At 39.1% G+C, this 27,361-nt stretch overlaps 2 protein-coding genes across 9 annotated transcripts in view; one reads left to right on the top strand and one right to left on the bottom strand.

Moving 5' to 3' along the window:
• The first annotated feature begins 416 nt into the window (after positions 1–416).
• On the top strand, positions 417–1,179 carry LOC125766868 (uncharacterized). Its single transcript, XM_049432927.1, has 2 exons — positions 417–933; positions 1,026–1,179. The coding sequence occupies exons 1-2, from the start codon at positions 668–670 to the stop codon at positions 1,177–1,179; spliced, it is 420 nt and encodes a 139-aa protein (XP_049288884.1). The 5' UTR covers positions 417–667.
• Positions 1,180–1,383: 204 nt separating this feature from the next.
• LOC125771991 (cAMP-dependent protein kinase type I regulatory subunit) overlaps positions 1,384–27,361 on the bottom strand; it is a 53,159-nt gene continuing 27,181 nt past the window's right edge. For 3 of the 8 annotated variants that reach the window (XM_049443254.1, XM_049443257.1, XM_049443255.1), the window contains 4 exons: positions 10,062–10,421; positions 5,659–5,878; positions 5,429–5,583; positions 1,384–5,345 (listed from right to left, as the gene is read on the bottom strand). In XM_049443254.1, the coding sequence (XP_049299211.1) occupies positions 5,124–5,345; positions 5,429–5,583; positions 5,659–5,878; positions 10,062–10,421 (957 nt within the window). In that variant the 3' untranslated portion in view covers positions 1,384–5,123. The other 5 variants (XM_049443260.1, XM_049443258.1, XM_049443261.1 and 2 more) reach the window with 5 other exon arrangements.

The following is a 27,361-nucleotide window of genomic DNA, read 5'->3' as shown; positions in this document are numbered from 1 at the left end:
ATTTTGTCAATCATGGGTTGCTATGTTTTGTCAAAGTGTACAAATGTGTGCACGGCCACGAGAAAAACTATTTTTCGCAGTTGACAAGCTGTTTTTGTCACTTGAAAAATTTGTCACCTTTTTGTCAGCGCTCGTTGCCCAGCACCTATACATTTGCTTTCCTATGGTGATGATTGTTGGGCCCATTAGTTAATTAATGAACCATAGTCAATTTAATAGTAATAGTATATTTAATTAAATTTATAATTTGTTTTGCTAGGTTTTTCTTGTCAATTTTTGGTAAATCTCATAATTTCATAATGAATGTTTCGAAACTTTCAATGAAAAACAGAATAATTATAAAATAGTTGGTAGACCCAATCCAATAAATGTTATAGAGCCGTAAATACACAACATAAAGAACAAATAATTTTTTGATAATAATATTTTACGTACACCGGAACCAAAAATCATGTTACAATGGATTAACTTCATTACCCAAGGCCATTTGTAACAGCAGCCTTACTTTGCAACAACTTACAATAGCTAAACAGTTCATATAATATGCTAATGAGAAAGCTGATCTTTCTCACGCTTTTTTCCCATTATGTTTTAACGATCAGATCGTTAACAAACCATTCACAGCACCTTCCCTCATTAGTATAGTTCGAACAGTACCCGCGGAGAGATGAGTTACGAGTACGTTATTGCAACGGTTTCCGATAGGGAACTAGTGCGTGAAGCTCTAGCCAACTACTTCTACCCAGAAGAACCACTTACCTTAGCCCATCGGGATGGTCCCGACGTTACGATGGACGATATGGAAAATGCCCTTTCTTTCCTTGCCCAGGGTACCATCATTCTGGCACGGACATTGGCAACTCGCAAGTTAGTTGGAGTTGCGATTGGAGGACTTTCAACCGACGTCATCAAAGTACCAATCACCACACGAAAGTACGCCGATATAGTAGCCTTCCTTGAGTGTCTAAGTGCACGTGCTTCCGGTAATGAAAGTTCTTCTTCGTACCACGTTCACATGCTTGCAGTACATCCTGCTTACCGAGGCAATTCAATCGGTCGTCGATTGATGGAGCAACAGATCGAATTGGCGCGTACCCGTTGGCCAACAGTTCAAACCGTCACGGTGGAAGCAACGAGTGCCGCTTCTCTGCGACTTATGCAACGGATTGGTATGCGTGAGACGGCTCGGTTAAGCTTTGCGGAGTATAGAAACGATGCTGGTGAGCTAATTTTCCTTGGCACAGGTGAAGTGTTTCGCTTGGAAATAAAACTGTAAAAGCAAACAAGCGATGAAAGTGAGCATGAATTCATAAATGGTGTAGTTAATAGTAGCAATAAAACACAAAATGAAAAGAAACTTGAAAAAACAAAACGAGCAATATGTTTCCGTTTTCTTTTGTTTCTTTATTTTATTATTTCCACTTCCTTCACACTCACAATTCTACCATGCTTTTGCGCCTTTTGCAACACTTGCTCCTTGCGGGCGTTATCTTTTCTCACGTCTGTATCACTCAAACATGTATTATTCCCATAAATCTAGCGTATGACAGAACCGAAGGACCACAAGAATGTTAGACGTCGTCGAGCTTGTTTAGACAACGAGAAAAAGAGGGATATCTGTTAGTTAACACCGTTTACCTGTTATGACACCGAGTGTGTTATTTGGAGAGGTCAGTTAACCTGTCTCCCGTACTGTAAGATAGCTTTTCTATCGTTCTACGATCGCTTACTCACGCGCACGAAAAGATACAAACGTACGAAAATACTTTCATTAAAATGGTCAACTTTCCTCCTCAACTGTTTCTGTTTTTTCACACATCCAAACGGATAAAAAAGATACTTCCCTTGCCAGTGTAACTCGCTTTGATTTTGCGTTAATTATACTCTTATGTGGTGAAACAGACACTCTTAAACAGAAGACAACGTTAACTACTCTGCACGAACCTAAAAGAAAACTTGAACGGTGATGTCTACAACTACTCGTTACTAAACAGTGAAAATCATCACAGCAAAAGTGTACTATTCCGCTTATACGTAATACCGCTCGGTTATGTTTTGTATTGCAGACGCCTAAAGGTATGCAATCAGCACGTTATATGATCGTTTTTATTAAGCTGCATGTTATTTTTTGGTACATTCAATCCGGTGGTGGATCGTTGTCGAGCAGAATAGTACACTTACACCAGTGACACTATTACTGGGTATGAAATAACTAGTAATAATACGTCAAACTTGTCTAGTGCACACTACACGAAACGGGTTGAGTTGACGTATGGGAAGAGATATAAGAGACTGATCTACAGTAAATTTGGCTTAAAGGGATTGAAGAAGGTGCTAGCAATTTACCACAATTTCTTCCATCCCGGTCTGATCATCCTATGGCTCTAGCTAGTGCTGCAAACATGGACAAAAACCCAACAAACAGCTACAACAGGTTGAGGTTGATTTGTTTGCCGAATAGTGCTTCTACGCCAAAGACAATCCGTATCCGCTTCTTTATACTGAGTCTTAGGTTTTAAGTAATGCATCCTTTTTTTCGCTAGACGAAGAAAAATGGGACAAAAATTGGACAAAGTGTTTTAACCCTCTCCATTTCGGTTCTACCTTCTAGTTTTTGTCCGGTTACTAGGCTTGCGTTCTATAATAAAACCTCACTATTTGTTTTACTAATTTGCCATAAAATGTGTAATCGTGTGGGACGATAGACAAAACTAAAGGACCAGCCTTGTGAAATTTCTATTCTATCCCTTTGCTTCAGACAGCCTTCTACCAAAAGCCTTTAAGCTTTAAGAGTTGCGCATTTAGTTGCGCACAGTTTTGTTTCACTATTTCAACGCTCTGGATGTGTAAACTTTAACGCATAACTAAAGATGATAAGCGGCACTATTTTGGGGCAAGCTGTTTGAGTAGCAAAACCATTACCAGAAAGCTATTGGCGGTTAGTGCATAGTATTTAAATGAATTTTAGCGACTGAAATCAACGAATCTACAATTAATTACGAAACCAGTTTTATAAAAAGAAATTAATTCTTCCTATACAAAAACGGTGTAACGTGACATACTTCTCTGGTCCGAATCGACACCTTTCCATCTTCGTTCCAAAGCACCATTCTACACTATATTTCATGTTTATTTTTTTTGTCATTATACTGTACATTAAAACATCTCACAAGGCAACATCACATCATGGGAGAAGTGGGAGAGTGTGTAATGTGTGTGTGTGTGTTTTTTTTTGTATGTCGTTAGAATGATTAAGTGAAACGAATGCATCGCATACTTCCGGGAAAATTATTTCAAAGTAGTACATATAGCGTCCATTCATGATGTGCAAAACACATGCCCTTTGAATGGAAAGATTCGCAATAACAAGAACAAGTTTTTAGCCAAAAGAAAAAACCTACACGACGTGTCTCGTGCTGTTACATTGAGAAGGGACCAAATGTTTTTGTTCTTAAATAACGTTTAACACGACAAATGTCGGCCCATTTCTTGTCTTGTGTTGTGTTTGATTGTTTACGAGATATCAGCTTAGCGCTGCTTTAGCATAGTGTACATCAACATATACCAAAGACACCAAACAGCTAAAAACGTTGAAAAAGTTTGTGTACCTGCGTATCTTTTGGTTCCTGTATTGCACCGGTAATTTCTCCCTTCGGTAAAGTTGTTCCTTTTCATACTGTTTAAATTGTGCTACTGACCACTGGAGGGATCGTCTCAAACGTTTACAGTCGACTTTTGATGAGTTTCGCCATTGAACCGTTCCAAACGTGCTCCATTTTTTTTTGTTGGGGTTTTAGTGCTTTTTAATCTCCTTCCTTCACGTCGTTATCTCTTCATTGCTGTTTACAAAATTGATTTCCAATTACAAATTTCGATAAAACGTATCGATTAAAAATTGTTAAGAAGCCATACTCTCGCTAAATTTCCAATTGATTTCTATAGCTCTTTTCAACAGGTTCATTTGATGTTTCTTTGTTTTTACCTTCTGTTATTTTTGTTGTTGTATTGTTTCACGGAACATTTTTTGCGCCATTTCCGTTTGATCGTTTGATTTTTGTTTGTCGTGTTTGCTAACACAGTCACACGTTTGAGACTATTTTCTATACACATGATGCATTTCTTTTTCCCCATTTTTGGTTTGCCACTCCCATTGCCTTTTTTTCTAAACTTTTGCTGCCTTTCTTTTTACATTGCCGTTTCTGCTATCTTAACACAAATAGTCGGTTATAAATACTTAACTAATTCATTGCATTAATTTATAGAGACATTTGTTAACGCGTGAATTTAAACGCTGACAAATCTACCTCGTTACTATGCACAAGCGCGAAGTGCACTCTTTCTAACTAATATTTCTAACCCTGTTCATATCTCGTCTGCCGAATTTTGCCTCATCCGTACTCTGTTTTGACTGCTTCATTCTTTCATCGGTACCGGGTGAACCGGTTCTAATACAACATGGGAACAGATAATTCGCACAGCGTTACTCTGTCATTCGTATCAAACGACATTTATCGAGCGCTGGCCACTGTTTCCCTTCTTCCCAGAACTTTCGTTTAAGTAAACTATACGCATGTGCAAACACGTCAACATTTTCGCCCCGCAAAACGCATGCACATCAACTGCACGTACCTACATTTCGAGTTCTATTTTGTAGCAGGAGTTGGTTTTTATACATACCGACAAAATACCATCTGTGCAACGTCACCGAACGAATTGGGTGAGAATTAATGATGAAAGATTGTGAGAATCGTTCCGAATTTGCTTCTTATGTTTTACTAGCAACGTCTAACAGAGACAGAAAACGATTACATCAGTGAATGAAGGATAAAGAACTGAAATAATTGCCAGTTTTCTATTCTTTCTGCATCCGTTACCGTTTTTCCATGTACAGTCCATGCCACACAAAGCAAACCACTCCCTCCGCATGTTCCACGTTACTAGCACGGGCACACATCTAAAGAAATAATAGGCGGCAAGAGCCTGCGCACTAGACAAAAGCACATCGCTAATGGACTTGCAAACAGTACCACCAACTCTCGGTTCTGCTCGGTTGTGTTGGGTGCAGAGTACGTGTCCAGTTGTGTGGCAATGTTCAGCATCGATTCACTGCTGTAGCTCGGCGCTTAAACGGACAGTGAAACGAAACTGTTATACTGGGTAATGTTTCGCTTGAGAATATCGGCACACAGCCCGAGCACACGTTCGAACCGGGCCCGATCCAACTTAACACACTTAAGCGGTCCACGGGCAATGACGGTTGCGGCACGGGGTCGATCAAGCAGCAGCGCAATCTCTCCGAAGTAATCCGATGGACCAAGGCGACCAACTTCAGCTGCTTCTTCGTTCTAAAAAGAAACCCCAAAAAGATAAAAAAAGGATTATAATTCGAGAGTTATTTTCTTTTCTAAACCAGTCCAGTATATCGCACCTCTCCACGCTTCTGCATAACGGTTGCACATCCTTCCACGATGATGTAGAAATCGTTGCCCGGTTCACCTTGCTTTACAATTGTTTCTCCATCCTCAAAACTAACCGGCTCGAGTGCATCGGCCACCGTCAGTCGTTCCCATTTATCAAGACTCTCTGTAATGAACAATGTTAAAATGGTGATTATTTCTTGTGCGATACTATAAAACGCTTATATCTCCTGTAACGTACCTAAAATGGAGACGCGCGACAAGAACTCCTCGTACATTTTGCGCTTCCGAATTGTCGAACCCATCAGAATGCGGCGGTACGAGTCCCGATCGATGCCCCACAGTTTAACATCGGTTTTGGCACGGACGGTGGCCGCACGGGGTGTACCGTAGATCAGGGCCAGCTCACCGAAGCTGCCACCTTCACTGATCGTCGTTACCTGCTCATTATTTACAAAGACCTGCAAGAGGAAAGAAACGGTATGTTGTAAGTAGGAGATGTTAGATATGTATTTTTATTTAAAAAAAATTGGGGAATCTTGGCTCAGGACATTCAAGAAATACCAACGTAAATGCTAAAATCATTACAAACCACTTTCCACAAAGTAAATATATATTACATACATAGCAGATCCACTACAAAACTGAGAATATTTGGCGATCATACATTCCAAAATGCGAAAAGCTATTCACATGAGAGAATTCGAAGAAATGTGGTCTATAGGGAAGGCAGTACTCCATAGAAATAATGTTAAAATTCAAGAGGACTAACCAGAGGATAGTTTGTTGAAGATTTCAAGTGATATAATTTATTTTTTGAGTCGTTTCCCACAGTCTAAAGTTCCAACTCTGTAGGAACTCTGATGTTACCTAGCGCAACCCCTATGATTGCAGTATTTTTGGATCCTTGGCTAATCTTCTTTATACTTTATAACACACTAAACAAAATAAGCTTGGCCGTCCTAATTGAAATAAAAAAAAAATAATAACACACTAAAAACGTGATCAATCCTTAAGTGCTACTGACACACGAACGTTTAATAGCAAGAGCGTTCAATTAAAATAATCTCCATCAAAGAACATAAATCACTGTTCAGAATGGGACAAATGGAATCGTTCCTGTTCAATTGAAATGAAAACCACTACCTTGTGATTAAATCGAAACAGTTGTCTAGGTCAATTCCATTTCCATTAATTATGGAAACAATGGAGAAATGCACAAATACCTTTCAAAACATATCAGTGAATTCGCTCAGTTCCACACAGGTTTTTCTGATTAGGATTGCTGCCCGGAATTTATCTGTTCAAGCACAGATTGTTCTGTACTGACATATATAAAGAGAAAGAGAAAGACAGGAACTTGTGGAGTTTTGCGTCCATGTGTGGCACTCATCCTTTGTGGGATAAGTTTTAATTAGGAAAAGTTTTTCAGGGCGCTCATTTTATCATCATTGCAATAGCTTGTGCGTATCTAGGAGAACTGTAACACGAGGGTATTCACAAGGATGCCCTTTGTATGCATGTAGCTGCAACGAGACGGTACCAACTATCCTCCGGCGATCATAGGAGTATTTTGCAGCGGATAGTGTGAAACTATGCTAACAACAACAGACATGAAGGGAAAAGCTTGAGACGAATATTAACTACGGAACCCCAAAAGGTCAAGGATAGATGGCGCAAAGGTCAGACCGGATGAAGCATAGGATTCGAAAATTAAAACTTCACTCACATATGCATGCTCCGGGCAAGTTGGGCTGCGCTGATGCGAAAATTTCAAATACACTAATCAGTGTCGTGTTGCTCACGCTGTAGAACTGGTGCCCTTTTGCGTCGAAACAAACAGTGACATGTACTGGGCTTTTTAAATTAAATTTAACGAAGTTGCACAAGTACAATTTGTGCCACGCTTTCGGAACAATTCACCGCAAACGAGTCGTACCGAGACGGCAGAATGGAACCGGAAAATTCTAATTGAAACAACGCACCAACAAATGACCACCGTCATCATCATCGTTTCTGCTGGACATTTCCAGCTGATGAGCTGATGAGGGATGCTCTATTTGCCTCCATCTTTGTCTGGTCTGGCTACTTTAAGCTTCAATTGAGACCGTACGCTTGGTGCTCCGACCCATATGCCGAAGGAATCCAACCTGATGCCCTCAGGACGACGCATCAAACCGTTGAGACATGGTGGCGGCAAACGATGGGGTGCGGATATTATGCCGAATCGATTACTCTCATCTTCATTTCATCCCACCGGGTCACGTTTTGAGTGTCGGTACGGGAGTGTTTCTATCAAGCGGTAAGCCTTGCTGATGGAAAGCCCTATCGCCACACTACACAACCACAAACAGCTCAAGTGGTTCAAGCGGTGAACTGGTGAAGGACATGGTTTGATTTTATGACCACGACACCCAGAGCGTATCCTGGAACACTTTAATAAAACGTAGTGCGAGCCATGCCGTCGCCACAAAACCCCAAAACAATTTGTCGTAATCTGTCAGTTTACGGTCTGCTGCGTGACGGTGGGCTATGGGTTGTATAAACCGGTTAAGCTAACCCGCACCCTAGCGTCGCACCGTGTTTGTGGAAATGTTTCATCTTCCCAATACCATATGTTCAATCATTTCTGGATTAGCTTGCGAATGTTCCGACACAGGGAAGTGTTTTCAATTTTTATCCGCTTGTTGTTCTTTCATTTTAACTTTATATTGTAATTGGGTGATACAATCCAGTCCAAAATTTAATCTGGTTCAATTTGATATGGGTACCTCAACCGGATTAGCTAAGCTTAGTGACCCTTAGTTAAGCATAAATACTATCTATGGCAATTACATGAAGGTGCAACTAGATACGATTAGTTTTTAAGGGGAGATGTTGACATGCTGACTGTATGTAAATTCGAAAAAGTAATTTTATTTTGTTGATTTTTTATAGGATCAAGGTTTAAGGAACATCTGATGAAAGTTTCAGATCAATATACCGACAAATAATAAAATCCCTCAACATATCACAATACAAAAACGCCTTTTAATGTTTAAATGCGTTTTTTTTTCTTTTCAAAACAATGTTTTGTAAATCGGCACCCAGAATTTCTCGCGGAAACCGTTTAAATTGATATTTGTACCAATTTTTTACATAGTTTATTAGTATTTGTCAAAGAGTTATTTTTAAATTTGTTATTTTTTTATAGAGACATATGACCTTTAGTTGCCGGTCCACATACTTCTTGTGTAGATAAATTCACGAAGTAGCGCAGGAGGGAAGCTGGACTTTTGTGCCGTATCGTGAAACACCTCGACAAACGAAGAAGAAGAAGTTACTTTTTTATACTAAAAAATAGTAACAAGTTTTTGGTCAAAAATTAATTTTTAAATGTCCGGCATTTTGACATATATTAAAAATGTCAAAACATCCACTATGAGAAGTACTAATTTTGTCTATTTTCTTTAGAAGTCATGCAAAATATTCTTAAACTTTACACATTTTTTTTACGAAAACTTGGTTACTTTATAGCCCTTAGAAGAACGTTCTAGAAAAACGTCATATTTTTCAATTTTTCAGTATTTAGTATTTTAGTGCTTACTCTGAAATGAGTCAACTTTCAAATGGACATGCTAGTGCTAATTCTATGTTCATAATATACATCTTACCGTAACGATTCTGAACAAACACATTTTGTCAAGAATGTTAAATGCAAATTCCAATTTGCACACCAAAATGGCCGATACATTAAACCGTTTATCGTATGTGTCATGTCCAGTACGTTAATGGCATTGAGTACATTACTGCAATAACATTCAGGCAGTGGTAGTAGATCCACTAAAAACCGTTTCCCAAATACAACCCACTAAAGAACAATTTACACAAAGCTAACAGCTTTGTCGATCCGAACGGAAGAAGGGTTATAAAATGCGGACCGATTAATTAACCACCAGGGCAAATGATCTCTCCGCTACCGAAAACGCTACTCCACACACTGGCTACCTAGATTACAACGGTTGGTCCGGTACACATTTGCACATTCAAATCAAACCCCTTTTACCCCTTTGGTTTGTTCACTGTGGGGTTGGGATATTAATTTCGTCGTGTTTATTTGTTTACACACAAACACATATGATCACCGTCGCTACTGTTGGTGGGTACTGCGACGCCCCAAAACCGTTGGTACTATTTCTACTTTGCGCAAAGCTACTGAAGCAGAATCCGATGAAATTTGAGCTCAGCTCAACACAGCCACCCGCACAAGACCGCAAACGATCAAGATGCGCGGCCCTGATTACGGCATCCTTCTGCTTCGCTGCTGCAACCGAACTAATGAGAGGTGGACGTTGAAATTGCGAGTAAAGCAAGGGTGTTGATGTGCGGTTGTTTACTTCACGGTAAAACAACCGTGCATATCCTACCATCGATGACGGATCGGATATTTTGCGTTTGTAAATATTTTCATATTGCTGTTCGACAACACTTTTGTAAAAGAATCAATCAGGTTCACCTGGAAATTGTTTACAGCTATTACTATTTTTCCTATCCTTCTGCAGCAAGTTAAATCTAGTCAAGCCCCAAGTCAAGCTGTTTAAAAATTAAACTTAATTAAACTATCAACAGAAAACGAAATTATCAACACAACCTTCCGATACGCACCTCAACCTCACCGATATCGATGACGTAAAAGTTGTCACCCTCATCACCCTGTTGAATGATCGGTTCACCGGGAAGAAAGTTGCAGGGAAACATCGCATCGAAGATGTCCGACCGCTCGTTTTCATCCAGATGCGAAAACAGCACATTCTTCGCGATCGCTTTCGACAGTGCCGCCATCGTTTTGTAATCCTTCGGTACGACCTTCTTCACGTAGCTGGTAGCGTCCTCTTCGGTGACTGGTTCGGCCGAGATGCCGCCTCTGCGCCGTACCGGCGGAACCGCCGTCTGTGGCATTGGGCTCAGATCATCGAGATCGTCCGGTGTGACCGCTTGCTTGCTGGCGTCCAGCTTTGCCTGTTCCTGTGTGAGAGAGAGAAAAATGCAAAGAGAAAAAAATTAGTAAAAAAAAATGTAAAAATGTATTGAACATGGATTTTTGCTTGTTTAAACACACACGATTGCTTGTTCACCTTAATTCTCATACCTAATTACATCCATTTCCCAAGCCAATTTACACACTATTCCCCATCCTCTATGCTTGGTACATTAATAATAGCAGCTTATTACGGTACACATTATGCTGACGGCATTCTCCCTCCTTTCTTTGGTGCGATCTTTACATTCATCGTTACAGGAAGTCTTATTTTCTGATCTTTGCCGCAAACAAAATTACCGCCCACGAACAAAACCATGATACGACGGACAGTTGATTCTTATCATTTCTAGACGTTTGACTTTTGTTTCAACGCAACGACAAGGCGGTGTGTACTTATCGGTTCTCCTTTCTACTGTGGACATACTGATCATATACAAATGATGTTTTTGGAATGGTCAAGCATTGAATGACATTCAATGATAGTAAGCGTTTAGATGCTAAAAATAGAAATCTATTTCCATCGATGAGGATAGAAAATAGAACGAAAGTATTTATATTTAATGACACCACCAGCTGTATGCTACCAACAATAGTATAACAATATTCCCAACAAATGGCACATTTGAAGTACTGTTGGCATTAAACTTGAACAATATTCATGCGTGTAACAAGAGCAAAGTCTATTTAATTGGAAGATAAACACTTAACTACTGGTCCAGTAATGGTAGATGGAAGTTACACACGACAGGACCGGTACGAAATCTCATCCGGACAGTTCTCTCGTAGTAAGAATAGAGTATCCGGCCACCTGTTAAGATTAAGTCTAGTAATGTAGAAATGGTTGACATTGTCCTTTAAGCGGTTGTCACAATAAAAGAGATAGAAACAATAAAAAGGAAAAGAAGCAAAACGAGATCACTTCCGAAACAACTACTTCAAATATGAGATTGGAAATAGTTTCATGAAAAGAAAAAATGTTCAAATGAACGCAAAAATAAAATAATTAAAAAACACGTACAATTAAACGTCACATACATTTACGTCAAAATTAAGTAAACAAAATTCAATAATTTAAAAAATGAAACACTGGATTCTCAGTGCTCAGTCGGTTCGCAGTGCTGATCAGGACCCCCCAACAATTCGTTATTTGTTGGCATATTAGTATGATTTTTTTTATAGAAAATCTGTGTAGATTTGAATTTTCAAGAAAACGCCATAAAAGGATGATTCTTTATCTCCCCTTCCAGGTACTTCCATTATAAGAAATGTTCGAAAATTTATATCAACTATTCTATAAAACATTGTTCCTAAAATTCAACAAATATATATTTTTTAAAATTATTGACAAATATTTATCGCTTTGATCTCAAAGCGGTATGTACAATAAATTTGATATTTGGAAGCGATTTTTGTTTTGTTTTTTCCCCTGTCAGTCAATTATGAGCTACTCCTAACGGAAGCCCCACCAATTAATTTGCAACATCTCTTTACGTATGAGTGTGCGTTAATTAAGCGGGAGCAAATTTTAATTAATTAGGAGTTCATTAATTAAAAACAACCGAACTCTCTACCCACCATAGGGAATCCTTTGCAGTGTTACGGCTGGTGTTTGTTGTGGTTGGTTTATAGAAGTAATTTTCATTGCAATTCACAATTTAAAATTGAATATTTAATGCAGATATAAAGGATATATTCGCCTCATTTTAATATAAAAAAAATTTTGTTTAGAATTTAATTACATATTACAAAATACATTTATATTGAAACAGGCTTGTATTTAGTTATCAAAAACAGTGTTTGAACAAAAATCTTTTTCTCGTCTTCTTTATATGTGACACTATAATAAAGGTTTTTCTTTCTCAGTATAATCAACAGGATAGTTAATCCTGCACAGGTGCGGGAATAATAACTCATTAATGTAAGTTAACTGAGTGAGTCACATGAATGACTCTTTGGGGTGCGATTAGACTCGCTCGTGAAAGATTAATATGATTCATGAAAGATTTTTTTAACTCTTCATAAAAGTGTCATTTGACTCTCGATTTGACCCGAAGAAAGAGTCATTTCTTCTAAAAAAAAGTTCTAATTTTACTTAATTTGCGTCTCCTGTTTTCAAAACCCAACAAAAGATAGCATCCAATCCGAAACATATCATTCGCACGATGCTTTAAATATCAAAGAAAAAAATTTTTGCTCCGAACTAACAAACTTAACCTACAAATAATCCTATCAACACTTGTACAACAAAACCTTTGAAAGCTTTGCATAAATACTAAACGTGTAAACAAATGAACAGCAGAGGAAGGTTTCGCTATTGTACGATCACACTTCGCATCAACACCTTCGCTATCCATGAATGGATTTTTGAGCACTTCCAGCATCCATTCAATCCATCTGCAACCCATCCCGATAGCCGGAAAGCGACAAATCATAATAATACAATCGTATGCATCGGCAAACGTACACCCTCCTTGTGGCTCGGTTAGAAGTTTACTCGCGGACATACTTTAGTGCGCCCTGTTCGAAACTGTTTGCCCTAAGAATAAACAAAACCACTTCTCTTGTAACGAAACCGCGTATTTGTTATTCTCTTTTTTTTTGCTTGAGGTAAACCGAAACAAAAACCCCATACACTCCTTACGAGGAGGTTTTTTTTTTCATTCTTTGCTACTGCTAAAAATACACTTTTCGAGGACTCTACTTTGGTGTTTCCATATCCGCTTGCGTGCTACTTCAATTTGTACCGTGAAAAATGAGTACACTACAGTGCAAACTACCAGTTGAACAAGCTTTCATCCCCAACAGGGTACACTTTAAATATCCACCCCCTCGCCCATTTACCAATGGGGATGAGGAGGGTGGGCACTAGCTTCGGCCAACTGCGACAACCTTGACACATAACCTTTTATGCTCTCTCGGGCATATGTTGGACAGAGAAGAACCAAAAAAAAAACCCCCCGATTCACTGCGGTGAGAAACTGCGGATCCGAAACTGTTTTTTTCCTTTCCGTTTAGATCTAAACCTTGCGTGACCGGGTGCGATATTTGGGCGGGAAAAGTGGTTCCATTTTCTCAGCGAAGAAGGGTCAGCCAACAAGGAGGGGGTAGGGACAAACATCATTTTCCACCGACGGGTCAAACGGAGCTCTATTATTAGCATCCGCGCGTATTAATGGTTATTTTTCACTTTCCACCCCGAAAAGGAACAATATGTTTGAATATTAATGTGTAGTGGAGGTTTGCGTTACCTGGTTTTCATTTTATCATTTATTCAGCAATCTACTAATAATGAAACAACTGTTACGTTCTAAGTATTCGGGATACTTTGACAAACTCACATACACAACATTTTGAAGGAAGATTTAAAATCAATATCTTTACATAAACAACTTCCAAGCGCCCTTTACGATTTTCTTGTCGTGGACAAAAAAGGAAAGAAACACAAACTTCTTATCAGCAACAAAACACAACTGCACCGAGCAAAATTGAAGTATGTGAAGTGCCCTCGTAAAATAAAAATAAAGGGCCAAAAGTTGTGTAACTTTCAAAGATCTTGTAACACGTACACGTGGTTAACATGTTGGTAAATGGAGCATAAATCCCGTGTCTTGTTGATGTTCACACTATTATTTCAATCGAAAAAGATCCCTAAAACAGTTTTCGAAGCTGAAAACTTTTCATAGTTTCCACCGAAAATAGATAAACTTTCTATAAACAAATCCCGAAATCGAAGTTTATTATTCCTAAATTGAAAGCCTAAAGTATCCTAAAAATATCTTCAGAAATTAATAAAATAAAAATTAATATTTTATTATAAACATTCTTCATCACGATACGAGAACGTATACTAAATATATAATAACACTTATTTATAATTCAAAAAAAGAAGACAAAAAAAATCACTCAAAACGACACCCAGTATGAAATTGTCAATCACAAAACATATGCCTTCTATCGTGTTGTTCTCGGTTCACGCTTTTCTTTTGCAGGTTTTTAGCACTCTCCACCAACGCGTGAAAATAAATAATTCACTCATCGGGCGTGTATATTATGCTTATGATGTGAACCATCTGTTCGCTTCCTGTCGTCTGTAGGGAAGGGCATAACGTAACATTTTATACGCTCTATAACACCGCGTACAGCAGCAATCCAAATATCGCTAATTAACACGTTACATTAACAACGTCCGACGTTAATTACTCAAAACTCAGAACCACTTCTCCCCAAAACATCATCCTGCTAGGGTGTCGACAATCCCCAGACTAACTGACACCCTTCTTGATGTGTTAATTCCACCAACTGCTACAGCAAGAACGCAGCCACTTAGCACGAAAGCGCATATTTCGAGATTAAAAAGCTTCCTTTCGGTACATTGAAGCATCCATGGAAGCATAAGAAAACTCATTAGTTGTAACCATTTAAAGAGAATAACATAGAAAGGAAGAGAGCTTTCACTTCAATTATTCATTCGATTTGTTTAGATGTTGCTCGGAATGGGTCGTACAAATGGTTGTGCGAATGTTTGGAGAGATTTTGCAGACGTTGTACTCGGTAACAAAGGTCCCAAAAACATAACAAGCTAGCTTTGTCGACTGTATCACAACATGGAACCACAACATATCTGCTGCTACTTGTTGCGAAATCGGTCCTTCTTTAAATTCTAATAACGTAGTACGCAGCTGTAGTAGGGAGGGTAAAAACTTTAACGCAAAGCTAGCGTGGGGCCAACATCTCAATGTGGCGCAAAAGTGCGCAACATTTATCTTTGTCTTTGGATGGATTTTTGTTTTTCACATCGTTTCACTCGAATCGGGAAGGAAGAATGAAATATTATATGTTTGGCACAGGTTCTGCAGCTGAACAGTCCAAATGATATGCTATAAGTTTTCCACCTTGCCCCGGTGAATAAGTTTAACGAGGTGAATCCATCTTCTAACGTAACAGGTCAAATCTCGTTCAGCTACAGGATATACAGTGGTGGCTATTGAAACAAGATTCAGCTTTTATCATTATTCAATTTCATGAAACAAATGACGATAAAAATTAGTTTAATTAGCAAAACACATACACCATCAAAGTCGGTATGGCAAAAAGATAAAAAAAAATACAAAAAAACAAAAGAGTATATTGTATCCCGAATATTGTTTCATGCGAATGGACACAGAATTACAAAATTAACGAAAAAGAAAAACATTATTTCCTTTTTGATCTCTGGGAAGAACTTAAGAAATCGAACAAACTAGCTTTATTCTCTAACACCATTCGATCTTTCCTACTACAGTTCCCGAATCCCTGTATTACAGGGAATGAATTCCTACACAATAATTGACGCTATCAAGATGTCGAGGTGGATTAATCCAGCACATTCTTATCATTAATACCGAAAGTTTGTTAAAGGATTGGGGGACAACACATATCTTATTTATTTATTTATTTTCATATATGTATATTGCTTCCTAACTCTAACCGACATCACCAGCAAAACCCTTAGCAACACAAGATCCCACTCGAACTGCTAATGTAGAGGACGAACCTCCTCGGTCATACGTTCTCAAGTAGAGACCCTGGAGCACAAGTTTGCAAAGTACTTTATTTAAGGTGTCTTATCCACCCTTATGGTGACTGTTGCAAGTGATAACAATTATCGAATATTCTCTAAAGATCCTTGCATTCATCATCCCTGTTTTACAGTAATAACATTATAAGTAACATTATTTCAAGTAAAAGGACCCTACGTTAAAACGTTTGATACGTTTTCTAAAATTGCAAACTACATCCTCTATATCGTTGGATTCAATTTTCATTCATTTTTTAAATTATCATATAAGTTGTTTTTAACACATATTTTTATTAAAAGAGTAAAGTTCGATTATTTACGTTAAAAAAAGGCCAAAACTTCCGCATAGAGTGTTAAAACATAAAAAAAAAATATTAAAAGAAAAGAAAGAGAAATAAACTTATGTACTAGCTTACAACAGAAAAGGATAAAACAAAAGAGAAGAGGAAAAAACAAAAACACTGGTTACAATGAACATTTAAAACAATCAAAACAAATTAAAAACTAAATATAAAATAGAATGGGGCGGCTCGGCGGTGCATGTGATAAAAGGCGCCAGTCCACACGGCAGGACCGGGTTCAAATCCCATCCGGACCGTCCCCCCGTAGTAAGGACTGACTATCCGGCTACGTGGTAAAATAAGTCTAGTAAGCCAGAAATGGCCCGCGTGACCTTACAGGTCGTTAAGCCAAGAAGAATAAGAAGAAGAATAGAATAGAATAAATTCTTTTAAATAAAATATTTTACACGACCTCGTTTCATTGACCACCACTGTACATCTTTATCGCAATCTAAATGTATGGTTCTCATGTATAAGCACATCAATAAAAAAACCGTATTCGTTTTATTATACTGCAACAATTCTATCAGTTCAAATAATGCTGAAACGGAATTAAGAAAGTAACAGCAAGCGTCTTAATTGTGATGCCAACATCATGATGTACATGACAACATGATGTACCTGCCAACATCCACTGTATCACAAAAACAGCCCGATACGATGGTAAAGCGAGCGAAATTTCCCCGTGTCAAGACTTTGATTTATTAGATTAAACATCATCGCGTGAGTAAAAGCTTCGTCTCGTGCATCCATTTTCATTACGGTTAAACGAATGGACGTAACGGAAGGGTTAAGGGTATCTTTGTTGGTAGCAGGAGGGTAAGGCGATGCTTATCATATTAGTGAGGTCAAACGATAAAACTGTTGAAATATGTAGATAGATACATTGGATGGAAAATGAACTTAAACCCGTTAGGTAAAGTAAGACGAGCTTTAAGTCACATATTAAAGTACAAACCATCTCCAGCAATCGAACCCACCTCTCTCTGTCAGATCTTTGATAGGATGATGGATCGGTACATTATTCGCCACCATTTCCATATGATTTATGAATCAGTCAACAAATAACGCATGCTTTAATTTTAAATGGATTCAAACTCTCTATACCTCCGTTGACTAAACCCTGAACAGGCATTACACACGCTTGCTACATATAACTCCTACACGATAAATTAGCAGATGTCATCCAGTTGAAAGTCTCGCACAAATCACCATCTCATGTGCTCCTTCGAGGAGTTGTGGGGCGCCTGTTCGTACAGCACAACAACCGGTACCAGAAGATGTATGACGTGACACATTATGCTGATCACTGATGAGGCACGGTTACGTTCTGCGATGCGATCCGAACTCCGTTCCGCCGAAGCTGGAAAGGACGCTGCCGTCAAGAACTAGAACATGTAACGTGTCTGGTCCTTGGGCCTTGTGGAGGTTCCGTCTTCAAAAAAAAAACAAAAAATAAAACAAACGAAAACGATGTTTCGTTAACAACGCTAGGAGACGTGCTGCACGGAACTGTTCCGACTTCATTCATTACTCAATCACCGCTCGAGGTGTATCGCTTGTCAAACTTTTGATTCATTGCTCTCTTTGGTTGGCAAACATTTGTGTACGACCACCGTAGGGCTCATGTGTCTCGTGTTTTCGGTGTATCACATTTGAACCTTGTTTGATGAAACCAAATGCATAGACGTCTGGAAGATAAGGGCTAAATCAGACCAGATATATTCTAGCAGGATTTGTATATGAGCAATCTTGCTGTACCGTCACATCTCGTCACAGACAAAATCAAAAATGATTGATTAGAAAAAGTTTGGTGAATCAATTAAGCAGATATTGACAAAATTCCGGCCTACAATATTACACACCAAACGATAAGTGCAGGAAATGGGTTAAGTGACTCATGCGATTCAAAGACGAGAGTAAGGAGGCAAGTGTTAGACCACAGACTAATATATAATGCATTACTTTATGATTTTATCTTACAAATATTAGTGTAAAATAATAAATAAACACACTACTTTTAGATTTCTATTGCTAAACCATTATCAGTCAATCGTACAAATTATCTCAAATTTCGTTTGTTTAACCAATGTTTTCACTTCATCGACAACCCCGAATGCATATTCATTAACCCACAAAAGACAAGACAATCGAGGGACATGAAAATGACAAAATTCTATTGCGCTAAGCGTGTTCATTTCTTCCCTCAGAAAAACAACGGTGTGAACCGAAACCATCAGCTCGACCATACCATTTCCCTTTAACCGTTGCTGCTACTCCAGCCGACTCAATAAACACCACCAACTGGATGTTTATTTTTACTTACGCTCGAATTGGTCGCCACGCCAAATGGAATAAACGTAAGTTCATTACAACGTATAACCGTCCGCCGACCTGGCGAGTTATTAAAATGTACGGACTATATTTAGTGCACGCCAAACCTCATGTCGGCGACGGTTTGTGTGTGCCGTGTCTTTTGGCACGAGCCATTCTCAAGTAGGCGCCAGCGGGGTTTACAGTAGATGGCAACATCTCGGGTCATGATGACATCCACTGGAGTGGACCGGGCGTGACTGTGAGTAACCATGAATCAAGTAAAGTGTGCCTACTTGAGTCCTTTGTGGAAGTAGTATTTAACACAACTTTCACTATTGTTGTACGATGTTGAAGCGATTGTGAATGTTGAAAGTTCTTCTTCTGTCCACAACATTCAAGCTAAAGAACAATGTGTGCAAATCTTAAGTATTCTAAAAAATTTAAAACATTTTTAAAGTACTTATAAAGATACGAAAGTGGATGATAAAGCTTGGTACAAAACATAAAGAATGTAAATGAAACGAACCAAGGTTGAGGATAATGTACGGTGGCGGGTCGAGCTCAAATGACGCAAAACGTGTTAGAATTAGGTTTCGGAAACCTTTTCAAGACTTCATACAAAGCATTACAACTTCTGGGCACTACATTCTAGTTGCAAAGTAGCAAAAACAAACGGAATATGCAGAAAAAAATGTAACTTGAACCACAATGGACAATTTACACTGCGTTCCAAAATGATAGCCTCACCCTGCTTTAATCCGTAATCAAAATACAACATTTGGTTTCTTTATTTAATTTTGGTATTTTGTGAATACTTTTTCTAAAAAAAGAAAAGATCCTGGTGTTTCTTCGAAAAACATCGATCGATAAAATATGATCCTACCAACAGCCATCGGAGATTGATTTAGTGGTGTAATAGTGGAGACGCCGGTCTTTACAAGACAGAACTGAGTATAAAATCCCAACCAAACCATACAAAGGACTGCTACGGGTAAATGATCTTCCTACGGAGCAGAGTTGACGATCCTTTCCTGTTCACACATTTTGAAAAGTTATCAAATTGTGTGCCTTAATCACTTTTCCTAACTAACTTATCATAATAGACGACCAAATCAGTCCCAGTTTCATTAGTACATGCTCTTTTAACTGACATTTCCTTAAAAATTTGAAGCCAGCATTATGAGAGATCACCTTGTTTTGTTTTTTGCTTTAATTTCCGCAATAATTATTTTCATAAATTTATTTATTGAAATGTAAAAATATGAAGAAACAAATTGATATTTTTTCTTGGTCGCAGATAGAAAACCCAAGGTTGGGCTATCATTTTGGAACGCATTGTACGTAGTTGTAAAACAACAAAAAACAGTTATTAAAATATTTCATTCTACAAATATGGCAATGAATCATACGTGTAGTGTCCACACGACACAGCGTAACAAAATACATCTTTATCAATCGAAATCATATACAAGAACGCCTTCATATGTCATATACAAGAATGCCTTCAATTGTCATAAATTGTTTATGCACATCTACACCCTCCAAGCCCGAGTCTCCGAAATAAAATTGCTTCCGTTGTGCGTTAGTCACCTCGCTACCGGACACTTCCGGGGTAAACTAATCGTTCATAAGTGATTAAAATATTTGTCCATAATCATCGCGTAAACTGTCATCATTTCCCTTGCCGTCTCTCTCCTTAAACACGCAGCTTCGCTAGATAATGGGTCGGTGCAAGTTTTGCAGTTGCCACTATTTTTAGCCATACGGTTAGCCATCAACCGTCGTCAAGGGAGAATGGAAGGAACGCGCGACACACAAAATGAACTTACGTCGCGTGCCATCTGCCCGGTAGTAGAAGCACTCCGCTACTCCTTCCGTTGGTTCCGTTGGTCATCGTCCTCATTGCCACTGGGGGCCACAGTCTGCGCGGGAGAAGACCCGTATAAAAACCATCAAATTATAATGTTAATGGCTTCCCGGGGCCGATTGCCGTCATCCGTTGGACGCCTGTTGTTGGTTGGGCAAAGTGAATCATTCGTCTTCACTGTTGATTTTGGATTGCGTTTGCAACAACAGGTTCTTCCGGTTAATAGAAAGATTTCCGTCGGTAATTCTATATTTCTATTATCCAAACATTATTGAACTACGAGTTGCTGCATTTTATTTCAACTGCTTCATCAAAACCAGCGATAATGACATACTTCGTATTTTATTAATTTCTTATTTATTTATGACCAAAAGATTACCGACCGACCCCCGGAGAGATGTTGTCCAGTCGGGCAATATTTTATCTCTCATCTGCCAGTATTTATATACGGTGCATGTTACTTCGCAAAAAAATAAAGGATATCACACATCAATAAATAAAAATGAAATTATACAAAGCCGTCTCTCGTCCCCTGACGGGGGGGCACAGAAGGATGTTGCCGATTATTTCTATTTTGTTCAACTCAGCCGTGAAACAAGCATACCGATACCGTATAACCATTGTGTGGCGCACAGGAAAAGAAAAAGTGTTACATGTAGGTTCCATTTTTGGAAGGACGTGATCATTAATAATAATCAAGTCTGTTACCCGGCCAAGCATAACAATGTCGCACCATGCCGTGGAATGTAGGCGATGATGGGCGCAACAACACCAACAACCAAAATAAAAAAAAAACCTCCGAATCAACTAAACCAGCATTACTTATTCGGGGAGACAGCAGATGTGAGCCGATAACGACATTTTTGGGGGAGAATAATTTATGAAGCTAAAAACACCCGAAGCAAAGATTTATTTGCGTATCGAGAGTTGTAACCGATAGAAAGTGTGACAACCCAATCAACATATTTGATTTTGTCGTTCACATCTGGCTTGTGATAAAAATTATTAAACATAAAATAATCACACACAACAAAACAGAAATAGCAACAAAACAAATAAATCGGAAAGATTCCGTCTTTTTCTTAATTAATTAAATCAACAATGCAATTGCGGTGACTCTGATGTCAACAAGACACGTCTTAAATGTTTTGATCTTTTGAAATTACCAATGTTCCGTGTTCCGCTGTCTTATTGGCCTTCATTGAAGTATTCGTTTTTTTAATCGTTATCTAATGTTTATGCAACCACATAAGCTTCTTACTATTTAACCTTCCTGACTATAGCACAAACAAGCAAACACACACACACACACACACCAATCAGAACCGTAATGGGATGCAATTGAAACTAATTTATGACCGTGCGCAAACAAAGTACCTCAAGTGTAAGTGCGGAGAAGAATGAATGCGCGAGAATTTGTCTTTGTCTTTTTTGGTTGGATGGTTTTCTTTTCGTACCATCGTGAATGATAGCGGCATCGTGCGATTTAATCTTTGAAAACGAGAAAGTAATGTAATGCGATAAGATCGTGTGAAATGCCGCGGAAACACGATTATTTAATGTTGATAGAACAGTGGACAAAAATATTTTTTCCCTTAGTGCACGGCAACATGCCGACACGAATTAATCGCTAATTAACAATTATCCTACCCCTAAAAACCTTCCCTGCCATTTCATCTCTGGACAGCAGCTGACCAAAAAAAAAACAAACCACCGCCACTCCTAATTGAAATATCATGTAACAGAAAATTGTTTCTTTACATTGCTCCTCCCAAACCAACTAACTGATCAACACGATGGGGACAAAGGTAAATATATAGCTAGGAATCTAAATATTGTTTCTTCGAAAGGGAGCAAAAGCGAACGCTAACACCCCCATCACACCACCTTCAATTCAAAACAGCTGAAAACAGCTGACAGGCTGTCGGTCGGCACACTGGTCGGCCGGTGGTAATTACTGTGCCTGTGAAAGACCTGCCCATTTTGTCCATGTCAGGTTCATCACCGACCAAAAAAGGACAGCGCGAACAACAAAACGATGGATAACTTCGTTGGTTTTTTTGAACTAAAAATACTACTCCACGGTACCAGACAGCGGGTGAAGAGTGACAACTTACCCGTTGTCAAGAGTGACCCGAAATTTTACCATTGAATTTTTGGTTCGACTTGAATGAACGTTCGATTTCCTTTTTTTTTCTTCCACGTGGAACGCATACTGTTATGTAATCATTAGATCAATAGAGCTTGAACCAGATAAGCGTGATCATCATAATAATGAAAGGACATTAACATACAGATGAAAGTGAGCTAGGCATTTTAATTACAAACTACATTGTATGCCAAAGAACTGAACTGATCTGAGTGGTGTACATGATAGCGGCGCCGGTTATTATCGGACAGGCCTGGATATCAAATCCCATCCAGACCGCACCCCACAACGTAAAACTGAGAATCCTGCTATCGGTAAATAAAGTAAAGGAACGCCAAAAATTTCAGGTCAAGACCTCCCTTGAGGTTATAGTATCGCCCCACATAAGAAGAAGAAAGAACTGAGCTCTCCACATTCCAATCGTGACCCCCTCCGGCTGTTCGAATTCGGTTAATGTATCGGCAACTTTCATCACTCTCTTGTTTTTCCTCTCTATCACATACACATAAGAAATAAGTTGTCCTCCTCCCCGTGACAGCTGTGCCGCGGGTAGGATTCGAAGGATTAAAATAATTTCATGGCATCAATCCAACAAACAAAAAAACAAAACAGTTTCGTTGCCTTCACTATGAAATTGAACGGCAGTTGGAATTTGTCACCTGATTCAAAGCATTTTAGATGACAAAAAAAAACTTTCCCAACGAATAATACCTAACTTTGTTAGAACTATCATTTAGTGCTACCAATCCAACACACACAGACACTCTCTCTCTCTCTCTCTAGTGACCTTGCGACCACGTGCTTCAACCATACCACCACCAGGCGTCTCCATCGTTATCGAAGTTTATCAAATTATACGACTTCTTGGGTGGGATGTGGATGGAACGGTTGAAATTGTGTCACCCACCCCTAATACAATCTCTTTACTACGGAACGGTTACTTAATCTAATCAATCCAAGGAAGCGTCAATGATGGCCCATATACCTCACTCATTCCGGTGTGATTTCGCAGGAGATTCAAGTTTCCGGTAAGGGTTCAAGTAAGGCGGCTTCGTTCAGGTTGGATGTGTAACACCGTCAAACGTTGTGTAGAAACGCTCCACTTCACCAAATTAGATTGAAACTAACTGACACTTTTTGTTTTCTTTCCTTTTTAGTCACACTTACACTACCGTGATATTTTGCATCAACTCACTCACTTTAAATATTAACCGATTTAATACAGACTTTAATCACACAACAATAAACATAACGTTATTATTTGATTTTTAATTACTAAACCATACGTTTTTCTTTCTTAAATAGTAGAAAAAATAAATGCGATCCCAATTCACGCAAGTGACTTAAACACGCACGGCTAACTCGGGCGGCCCGTACACGACTGGGGGCCATTAATTCACACCACCGTCAGCACCAAGTTTCCAAACGTTTCACTCATGCTCTTAACCATGCAAAATGCGCTCGGAAAAGCAAACATATTTATAGAAATCCAAGCAGCAGAAAAAGAAAATTGCTTTGGTCAGTTACTGGTCAGCACTCTGGCACTCAACGAATATTTTCGTGTTCGAATACTCATTCGATTGGATTGGGGTTCTAGGGTATTGGGAACTCTGTATCGTTTTACTCATACAACCAGAAAAAAACTAAAAAAAAAACTAAAATCATCAAAGAACCCTAACCGGCGGCTAAAAGTATCCAATTGATGGATCACTCACTCTCGATCGTTAACCATAGGAGAAAGATAAATAAACACTCATTCCCTCAACACCAACGGACACAACGAACACAAAAAGAAACCAACCCAATTTCAACCAAACTGTCCGTACGAACTAAAACACGACATCTGAACGATCCCGGTTGGTGTTTTGCTCAAGAATTTCCAACGGTGCCTGGAGATGCAAAAATAATACACCAACGATCGAGCGCGCACGGCGCTGTACATAACGAGTATTGGGCCACTGTCTACATGTCACTCCGTTTGCTCGGGCAGACTTAATCTTAACCTGCCACTTGTTGTGCACAAATCACTCTCGACGTCGCAACCGCAGCGCAAAACTACGCGGGTGTAGTGTCAGATTAATTCCAATAACTGTTCTGGCTCGCACACTGCCCGAACAATTTTCGTTAATCCCTTGCCAACGGAGCGTACGTGTAAGAAGGTATTTGGGACATTATTTTTTTTTACTCCTGCCATTCGTACCAAACAAAGAAAAAGATGCAGCAAATGTGCTGAAGTCAAGTTAAGTAAAGTTGAACGATTTTTTTCAATTTTCCATCATTTGCATACGAGCAGTACAATCACACACGCGGGCCACCACTAGAAACAAATACACCAAAATACAATGCGATTCAAGAGAAATATTACTTAATGCACCATTAATTGAATTTACGACCAATTGCCGTAACTTCCTTGCTATGTTTCGTACCCGTATACGCTGGTAGAGAAGATAAGATATGCTAAAGAGTCTTCGTATTTACGTGCACGCAACCGTTACACCACGAACCAGGAAGTTCGTATAAACCACGCGTAGTTGATCAGTTAAACCGGGGCAACCGTCTGTAAATGCAATGGTAAAAGATCACAACCTTAAACACACGCCGAGACAAAGTTCAACAGGCCGTAGTGATGCTTTTTGCATCGCTTCGTAGTAAGATCCGTTCAAGATACGCGCCAACCGACGACTAAACGACGTTAGTTCGGCTTTTACATGCCCCAGTCGTTTGGCGCGCGACCGAAAAGAGACACATTTACGCAGACACACCCATACAGCGAAGCGAACGGTGTCTGCTTTGTAACGGCAAGTAACGCTGTCGTTACTGCCGCGTGTCCGCCATATTCAGCAAATCCTCACGGCACGGATGGGTTTGTGTGTAAGCGTGTTCCGGTCGTTACATTTATAGTGGCGCATTTGAGTGTTCGAGGGATGGATCCGCTGTCGGTAACGAAGCCGGTAACGGTGCAGAGCAAAAAAACGGGCGGGCATCTTAACCGCACATTCTCCACACACGGCAAAACCCTCAAGTGTGTCAGGTCTCAAATGGGCGTACACGACGATGTATTGGTGAGTTGTCTACTGCCGTTGTTTACGATTCCGATTCTTCTCAAGCAGCTCGCGGTTACGGTTTGGGGATAAGGGTCAGATGATAAGTAATGGCACAAAGTTAGCTCTCAGTAAATCGAATCCACAAAGAGAGCTGGTGTGAGCATGTGTTTGTGTATGAACATTTTTATATCTAAAATATATATAAAAAAGTATATTTCATAAGACAACTTTATAAAACAAATGAGTCCCAGCAAACAACCAAAAAGAGGTTATTAAAAAGAATTTTTATTTCACGTTATTAAAATGCTTGATTCATTTTATATAGCAAAATCGTTCCATCAAGCGGTCACTCCCCACCGGATCGGTGATGTAATCAAAATAAGCAACTTCGCCCATCGGTACGGGATGACCTATTTTAAACGCACCGGGCGTTATTAATTGACCCGTGCCAAATTAGTCCATCACTGTTCAGTCCAAGTCCAGGCCGGCAATAAACGTTTAACTTCCATCGCCCGACACCACCCATCGAGCATGTACATCACATTAAACAACCTCTTCCCACGTTTCAAGCCTTATAATTCTTACCAACCGTACCAAATTTATGGACTTTCGTAAATGATGCTTAAAAAACAACATTAACATTCCTCCGTTTCGAATTATTGAGATTAAATGTGCAATTGAAAACAAATGTACTGACGGAGGTGCCAAGATAATGTAGCTTCTATCTACTTTTATGTTTCTTTAATGTAATTCATCTTCCTTGTATTCTGTGTAACATATTTTAATAATTGAATTTTGAGTTTCGCTTGTTTGTCAATAATGTGTTTAAGTTTTATGAAGAAACAGATCGCTTAGTTCAACCAAACGACGGATGTTTCAGTTGTAAAACGTTGCCATGTTTCTTCAACTCGCTTAAGTTGTTTCTACCACTTTGATCCTTTGGCCGTAAATAATAAAATCAAACATCACTAAAAACAATAGAAACATAACCATTGGCAGAGAAAATTACATAACAATTGATGATAAAAACAGACTCTCCGCCCAGAGGCACTAATACAACCCGAGGGAAAGTTGCTAAAACATAACGTAAACGAATCGTTCCAAAACGATCTAAGAGAAGAAAAAAGAGGCACATCAACTATTACGAACAAATTGCCCAACGGGAACAAAAGCGAATGGACGACGACGAGATCTTACAAAGGCGCCAGACAACCAGGGAGTGGAATCCTTATGAGCTTCACATCTGGTACGTTCTGGTACGGGGTTGATGCGGTTGATCCTGTGTATCGACCATCAACTATCGGAGGTTTCCGAACCGACATCCGGCCGTAATAATAACCAAGACATGCAGAATAACCATGATCATCAACAATGCTGTAGCAAGCTCTTGTAATGCTGATGGATGGTGATAATGATGACGAGCGGAAATGTGGCCGTTTCGGAAATGAAATGTCTAGAAAATGGTTCGGTCTCGCCGGATCTAACCATATCGAAGCAAAGTATTGCTTTATTGCGTTTTTTCCGGCACTCATGAAAGGGATATGAAGATGTATGATGAGTGAGAATGATATATCAAATGTATATATTTGAAGCAAACAAGAATTGTAATCCAATTCACTGTAATAAGTAGGATCCAACTCTATTTCTTTG

Source organism: Anopheles funestus, chromosome 3RL, assembly GCF_943734845.2.
Source record: "Anopheles funestus chromosome 3RL, idAnoFuneDA-416_04, whole genome shotgun sequence".
NCBI lineage: Eukaryota > Metazoa > Arthropoda > Insecta > Diptera > Culicidae > Anopheles > Anopheles funestus.
This window is presented reverse-complemented; position numbering and strand designations above follow the sequence as displayed.